The 7,833-nt window shown below is 40.4% G+C and overlaps 1 protein-coding gene across 1 annotated transcript; it reads right to left on the bottom strand.

Moving 5' to 3' along the window:
• Positions 1 to 3,265, bottom strand: LOC118281049 (uncharacterized). Its single transcript, XM_050700612.1, has 3 exons — positions 2,853 to 3,265; positions 649 to 1,497; positions 1 to 167 (listed from the first exon to the last, which is right to left on the bottom strand). The coding sequence occupies exons 1-3, from the start codon at positions 2,917 to 2,919 to the stop codon at positions 1 to 3; spliced, it is 1,083 nt and encodes a 360-aa protein (XP_050556569.1). The 5' UTR covers positions 2,920 to 3,265.
• Between the last annotated feature and the right edge of the window lie 4,568 nt (positions 3,266 to 7,833).

A 7,833-nucleotide genomic window follows, 5' to 3' on the forward strand; every position in this document is an offset into this window, starting at 1 on the left:
TTATACCATTAAAAAAATTGTGTACTTAGCCGTTGCTCTCGTGGCAGTGGACGGTTGGAAGTCCAGAGGGGGTAGCAGAGACCTTGGCAACCTAGAGTCTTCTCTCTGCACAGGAACACCAAAATCCCTCATCTGTTGAAGCCACATTTGCGTTTTGCTCCGTGGCTCTGTGGAATTAATAATAAATATGATTATTGGTAACTTTTTTTACTGCCAGGACGGCGAAGCGAAGATGTGGCCGAAGATGGAGCACACAGACTTAGAAAGTACCTATTCACTCTGACCTTGAAAAGACCCGGATTGTATTACTCAGGAAAAATAGAAGCCGGCAGATTGTTCCATGCCCTACACTATGATTTCCCCCTGTGTCGTGGGTGCGTTTACAAACATACAAGTTCACATACACATGTCACACAGACCCGAAACAACATTTTGTGGATCACACAAAATGCTGTCGTCGGCGGTATTTCTGAACCGATACGACCCCCGTAGAAGAGCGTAAAAAAATGGACGGTGCCGATTGCTTACCATCAAGTGATTCATTTACTAGTTTATCAAACTATTTTTTTTATGGAATAGTGAAAACACTATATATGTATGTATAATATAAATGGTATATTCCATATACAAATACATTAAAATACAAACCTTTAGTAAAAACAGCCCAAGACGAAATCCACTTCAGAACAGGAGTTGCATCGGTCACCTTACTGAACCAATTCTTGACTTTGGACAACTCATTCCCTGATATCTTCATTGCAACATTAGATTTAAAACTTGTTGTTTCTGGGGTACGATGTATTAGCTTTGCAAGCGGTTCTATACTCGTCTCTGGTGGTGGGGATGCAGTGGTACTTGTGGTTGAAGTAGTGGTAGTGGTACAGGTAACAAAAGCATTTGGATCAGGTTTGAGAGTGTAAAAGCTATCAAGTTCAGCCGGCAAAGGAGCTATAGAAGACGGGAAAGCTAGAGTGTGCACTAAATAATTTATACGAGAATCTCTATTCACTTCAAATGTTGAAAAATATGTATGGTTGGCTATAGCTGGATCGTATAATGTGTTTCCATAGTCGTCTATAGCCGGTGTTGAAGGAAAATCGGCGATGTTTAGAAGAGGATTTGTAGTAAGACTTGGTTCTTCGTTATAAGTGACGTAGTGTGTATATGGTGTCGCGTAAGGGGGAGTTGTCTCGTCCCAATTTCTGTCATCTATCTGTTCTGGGGAGCCTTCTTCTTCTTGATTGGGGGGAGGGGTATAATACTCTCCTTCTTCATCGTAATCAACTGGTGGGGGCGTCAGAACTGGTTCTTCTGCTATTGGTGGTAGGAATGTAGACTTCTCTGCTGGTATTTGATCTAGTTGTTTTTGATCATCCCAGAATACTTCTGTGACATCGTATGATGGAAAGCCTCCCTGACGGAAGATTGGTGCTTGACGGTTTTCTGTATCTTCTGTTTTGAAGGCTGAGTGGTGTTTCTTATATTGTGGTTTGTGTACTGTGAGAAAAATGTTACTTTATAATTTAGCCGTTAGAGTTCGTTATTGATTACGGGGTAAACGAGCTTGACCACCTGATGGTAAGCAATTAGCGAGACAGATAGACCACGAAGATGTAATAGCTAAGCTGTGAAACTATGTGACCGTTTCCACTGATACTAAGCTATGTAACTGTGTGGGGAAGTTGCACAACTCGAGTATGCGATGTATCGATAGTAGGGAAGCCAGCCATAGTACGCATTTTTCCATATAAAAAGCATAGCTTAGTTGAATCCGTTTCCACCAGTGCTAAGCTATGAGTACCAATAAATACGATAAATAAGATTGTAGCATAGCACATCTCAGTTGCGGAAAAGCGTTCTTAGTCGGGTATACGATACCCGTGGGAAAAATAGAGGTGGCGACAATTTTTTTTCTACTTTTTTATGGAACACCGGTAAACGAGCAGACGGATCACCTGGTGGTAAGCAATCGCCGCCGCCCATGGACACTTAGGGTAGGTTCAGATGACAAGCGCTCAACGCGCGTTTTGATAACGCGCGTTTACAACTACATACATTTTATTCAGGCCGTACACATGCTAACGCGCGTTTTAGTAACGCGCGCGTTCAACGCTGCGCTAGCGCTCGACTGTTGTCAGCGCGCGTCAACGCCGCTTTGAGATCATTGATTTTCTATGTTTCCGTTCAGTTGAGCGCGCGCTTTCGACGCGGATAGACGTATTTTAGGGTTCGTCAAGTTCGTCCGAAAATCGTCCGAAATGGAAACCGAAGCTTTTTTACGGAATTATTAATTGATGAAATGGAGAAACATCCTGCGATATGGGACATGACAAGTAGCGATTATTCAGATAAGAATTTGAGAAGACGGGCTTGGGTTAACAAAATTGGGTGAACCCAATATCTCCGTCTTCTGTTGTGTCGTTTCTGCCGTCTGTATAAAATTACCGATAAAACTGTTTCTACGTCCATCTTCGACAAATGTAGAACTCAAACTGGCCGCAACAACGCGCGTTTAACGCCTGACAAGCGCGCACCATGTGAACACTATACAAAAATTCAACGCGCGTTCAACGCGCGCTGAGCGCTTGTCATCTGAACCTACCCTTAAAGCACCAGAGGCGTTACAAGTGCGTTGCCGGCCTTTTGGGGGTTAGGAGTTTAAGGGTTGTGCTCCGGTAACCTCACTCACACAACGAAACACAACGCAAGCGTTGTTTCACGTCGGTTTTCGATGAGGCCGTGGTATCACTCCGGTCGAGCCGGTCCAGCAGTGCCGAAGCATGACTCTCTCACACTTAAATACTTATTTGTCATTAGTCATCACAGTACCTAAATATGATTAAAATGCTTACCTTTATGTACAGTTTTACAGAGGAACAATTCATAATTTAGAAATATAGTTATAAATATTGCTTTCATAGTTGTCTACACACTGTAACGTTAATTATGAAATAAATAGAACTTCATGTGTGAGGCAGCTGGTACAGTAGCCGCCATTTTGTGTCTTTATTTTAAACTTAACGAGCGAGAGTTGATTTGTTTTGTTGAAACGAAGCAGAAGGACTTTTATTCAAGTCAATTGAACATAATAATATCTGCACACTCTTTGTAATTTCGTAAACTGTTCACTTAATAAAAGCTACCGTTTTGTAATATATATTTTAAGTCTGGCAACACTTGTCACTGCGGTTTAAAAAGCCGTTATTTCAAAAGAAGATTGGTTTAAAATTATGCTCAAGTTGATGATTGCTAGCTTGTTAGAAATCAGTAACAATTCCAATGTTTATTGTCAATAAAATAGTTTTGTTACAATTTTATTGGATTACAAATATAAAAATAGTTGCTCGCGCAATGTATAACAAGTTTTATGATGCGATAAAATGTTAGTGTTTTTATATTAAAATGAAAGTGTGCGCTTGTGGTCTGCTGTTCATTTTGTTTTAATTTTATCTGCATTTTAATTCAATATTTTTATTGAATTTCTATCTTAATATAGGTTAGGAGATGTCATAACTGTATGTCCCTTTAACATAACGCGTGACATTCCTTGCGACTGCCACGTTGGTCGAGTGGTCGCAAGTGCGACTGTCGGACAAGAGGGTTCAGGTTCGATTCCCGGGCTCGGGCTATGTCCCATTACTGAGCTTTTTTGGAAAATGTCCCATACTACACACACTGCGCCAATTGTCCACATTTTAATGTGTCACTTGCTGAGCTTATAACCTATCTACACCTGTTTACTTATAATATCATTGGGTAGGACCGTATTTTTGAGTTACAGCGCAAAATCTGAACCCAAAAATGTGATGAGAGAATGTTTGTCTGTCTATATGTTCACGCATCACGTAAAAATTACCCATCTGATTACTATGTAACTTGGTATAAGTATACTTTAATATCCTAGACACAACACTGGGTACTTTTTATTCCGAAAAAGTATCACTACATAGTATAAAACAAAGTCGCTTTCTCTGTCCCTATGTCCCTTTGTACACTTAAATCTTTAAAACTACGCAACGGATTTTGATGCGGATTTTTTAATAGATAGAGTGATTCAAGAGGAAGGTTTATATGTATAATACATGCATAATATATCACCATTGCACCCTGGATGCGAAGCTGGGGCGGGTCGCTAGTATACACTAAAAAACAAACTTTGTTGTGCGGCTCGATCCCTAGACACGATTACTGTAACAACCGCAAATATAAGTTTGCCGAATGTTAGGTTGCCCGCACAATCATCCCCCAATGTTTCCAATCTTCGATCCCCCAATAACCCTTCCTAACTCCCAAAAGGCCGGTAAAGGCTGATTTTGAGTGTCCATGGACGGCGGCGGTTGCTTACCATCAGGTGATCCGTCTGCTCATTTACTGTCTTATACCATAAAAAATCGACTAGGAGTCCCCTCAAGTCAAACATAGGTAGAATTCTGTGTGATCACTCTAGAATTACTGAGTACCAAAGAGTTGCTTTTTATTGGTAATAGGTTGGTGTTTAACCACTATCTTGCCTGGTGGTAAGCGATGATGCGGTCTACGATAGAGCATTGCTAATAAGCAACTTATTTTTATAATAACTACCGTGAGACATACTAAATTACATTAATGGAGAAAAGCTCTACTAGTTTCGAGTCACAGAGGGACTCTTCATGATTGATTGCTTTGCTGCTTACGCTGCTCATGATTTCATATCATGAGCAGCGTAAGCAGCCTTCTGTGACTCGAAACTACGAGCTTTCCTCTATTTATTTACGCGAGTAAACCGTAATTTTTAGTAAAACAACTTATTGTTTTGACTTATCCTCTATCCAGCATTAGATAAAACCACAGCTGAAGCGGTAACAGTTAATTCTGGCGTTATTTTTAGTTATTTTAAAACAGCAAAAGAACCATGACTAAATATACTTTTCTACCAGAGATGTGCTATGTAGAAACTATGTAACCGTTTCCACTGATACTAAGCTATGTAGCTGTGCGAGGAAGATGCGTAGCTCGAGTCTCGATAAAAGCCATCCATAGCATGAATCTTTCCATATAAAAAAAAAACATAGCTGAGTCAGTTTTCACCAGTGCTAAGCTATGTGTAACAATGAATATGATTGGTGGAAGCCAAACGCATCCACAGCAACGTAGCATAGCACATCTCTATACAAGACACATAGAAACAAACATTTTCCTTTTGCAGTAAACTCAGAAAACTGACGTAAAACATCGCTGTGTGAATAAGGTTGATTTTTCCAATTTTCCTGATTCCCTAACAACCTTCAAAAGGCCGGCAATGCACTTGTAACACTACTGGTGTTTCAAGTGTCCATGGGCGGCGGCGATTGCTTACCATCAAGTGATCCGTCCGCTCGTTTACCGGCTTATACGATTCAAGCATTCAAGTATTTATTGCATCCATAATGTACACAGGTAGTGGAAATACAATATTAAGTAACAATTACGGACCCTGTCGGGCACAGCAAATTATAAAATTAGTAGGAGCGACAGGTCTCGAAGGAGATGGCGGGATGAACTTGACACCTACGAAAATGATTGGCCGCTGAAACCGCTGCATAGAGAGGAGTAGGGAGGCCATCGCTTTGCAGTGGGAGGACCACGGCTAAAAATATAACTAGATATAACGTCACGCCTTTAATTCCCGAAGGGGTAGGCAGAGGTGCACATTATGGCACATAATGCCAATGTACACCCACATTTCACAATTTATGTTGTAAGTCCCATGTAATGGTGAGCCTATTGCCATATACCGGGCACTTTTCCAGACTCCGTGCTACCACTGAGAAATTTTTGAAAAACCGATAAAAGCCCAGTAATACTTCGCCCGACCCGGGAATCGAACTTGAGACCCCTTGCCCGGCAGTCGCACTTGCAACCAATCGGCCAACGAAGCAGTCAGGCACGGCTGAAAATAAATATATAAAGTAGGAGACAGTAAGGGCTATTGTAATAATTTAATATCATATCAAAATTATGTAAGTGTTTGGTAATTTTATTATTGTAGTGTAAAGAAGAAAGAAAGAAAAACAGTTAAAAATAACAATAATAAATAATTGATATGAAAAAAAAAGCGTAAAAGTATTCATGGTGCAAAAAGGCCAGTCATCGTCATTATCATCAGCCGAGAGACGTCCACTGCTGACCAAAGGCCTCCCCTTGCTCCTCCACGTAGAACGACAAGCCGCCACCTGCATCCACTGGCTCCCCGCCACTCTGACGATGTCGTCGGTCCACCTAGTGGGAGGTCTGCCCACGCTGCGTCTTCCGGTCCGCGGTCGCCACTCAGTCACCTTCCTGGCCCAGCGGCCATCAGTCCTCCGAGCGACGTGGCCTGCCCATTGCCACTTCAGCCTGCATATTTTGAGAGCTATGTCTGAAACTCTTGTTCTTTGGCGAATTTTCATATTTCGGATTTTGTCGCGCAAAGATACTCCGAGTATAGCTCTCTCCATCGCGCGCTGGGCGACAAAAAGGCCAGTACTCAGCTTAAATGCCGTGACCCGTGTACGATATGAATAAAGAAACTATGAATAAGCTAGTTTTATTATTACTAGACGACCTTATAAACAATGCATTATCAATCAGTCGATATGAATGACATTGGTGGAGGCCTATGTTATATGTTATCAGTCTTACTCGTATCAATAGCTATAAAATTATATCAGGCTATAAAATACACATAGACCATTCATAAAACATATTTGAATCCATCAATATATGTACTTCACAACACATCAACAGCCTATAAGTGGCCACTGCTAACCTTAGGTCTTCTCACACGGAGAAGGTTTGAGCATTAATCAAAGGCAAAGTATTACTGGGCTTTTTTTCGGTTTTTCGAAAATATGTCAGTAGTAGCACGGAGTCTGGAATTGTGCCCGGTATATGGCAATAGACTCACCCCATATTACATGGGACTTATAACACAAATAGTGAAAAGTGAGTGTACATTGTATAGCGGCATTATGTGCCGTAATGTGCACCTCTGTCTACCCCTTTGGGAATAAAAGGCGTGACGTTGATTGAATTAGAAATTATAATTCCAGGTTTCCTCACGATATTTCCCTTCACCGTTCGTCAGTGGTGTCTAAATAGCGAAGTCCTTTTCCACCAGTGCTAAGCTATGTATACCAATGAATATGATTGGTGGAAGCCAAACGCATCCACAGCAACGTAGCATAGCACATCTCTGGTGGAAAAGCAACCTCACTGTCTTGCTTATGGGAACATTATAAGAAATAAAAAACTATGAATCTTATTTATATCTTTATTTAATGTGTCCATAAAATGGTTATTCAACACAGAAATAAGCAATTTCAACTACATAATTAACCCAAGAATATACAAGAAATTATATTCTGTTGCCGACTACCATTTTTTTGCTCACCAGATTGAGCTAATGTGAAACTCTTGTCTTTTCGTCTAATAGGAAATTAGCTAGTGTAACAACATTGGTAATAGGGTAGATGACTAATTTGTATTTTAATGTCCGTCTTGTAGATTATTTTAAAACATTACACACGTATTTTTTATTTTCTTACGGAAACTAATACTTTCGACGATATATCGATTTGAAATATCGCGTGACGTCACTTCTAGGTACGTTTTATACGTAGAAATGACGTATTTGCTTCCACTCCTAAACTTTGATTCGTTTTATCAAAGTATTGTTATCTTATATGACAAAACAAAAAAATACGTGTCTAATATTTTTTCATTACCTAACTGACGGACTAAATAGATTTTTAATTTTCATACCCCGTCATCATCCCTATTTACTGGCTTCTGGTGTTGGAAAAAATGGTAGCTCTCCCCTTCGTAATCTTTAGC

Source organism: Spodoptera frugiperda, chromosome 19 (assembly GCF_023101765.2).
Source record: "Spodoptera frugiperda isolate SF20-4 chromosome 19, AGI-APGP_CSIRO_Sfru_2.0, whole genome shotgun sequence".
Lineage (NCBI taxonomy): Eukaryota > Metazoa > Arthropoda > Insecta > Lepidoptera > Noctuidae > Spodoptera > Spodoptera frugiperda.

Excerpts from the sequence above, each read along its gene's own strand:
- LOC118281049 (XM_050700612.1), bottom strand. The coding sequence starts at position 2,919 with ATGAAAGCAATATTTATAACTATATTTCTAAATTATGAATTGTTCCTC. Across the intron at positions 1,498-2,852 it reads CTGTAAAACTGTACATAAAG|TACACAAACCACAATATAAG; the intron begins GTAAGCATTTTA and ends TTTTTCTCACAG. Across the intron at positions 168-648 it reads TTGGGCTGTTTTTACTAAAG|AGCCACGGAGCAAAACGCAA; the intron begins GTTTGTATTTTA and ends TTAATTCCACAG.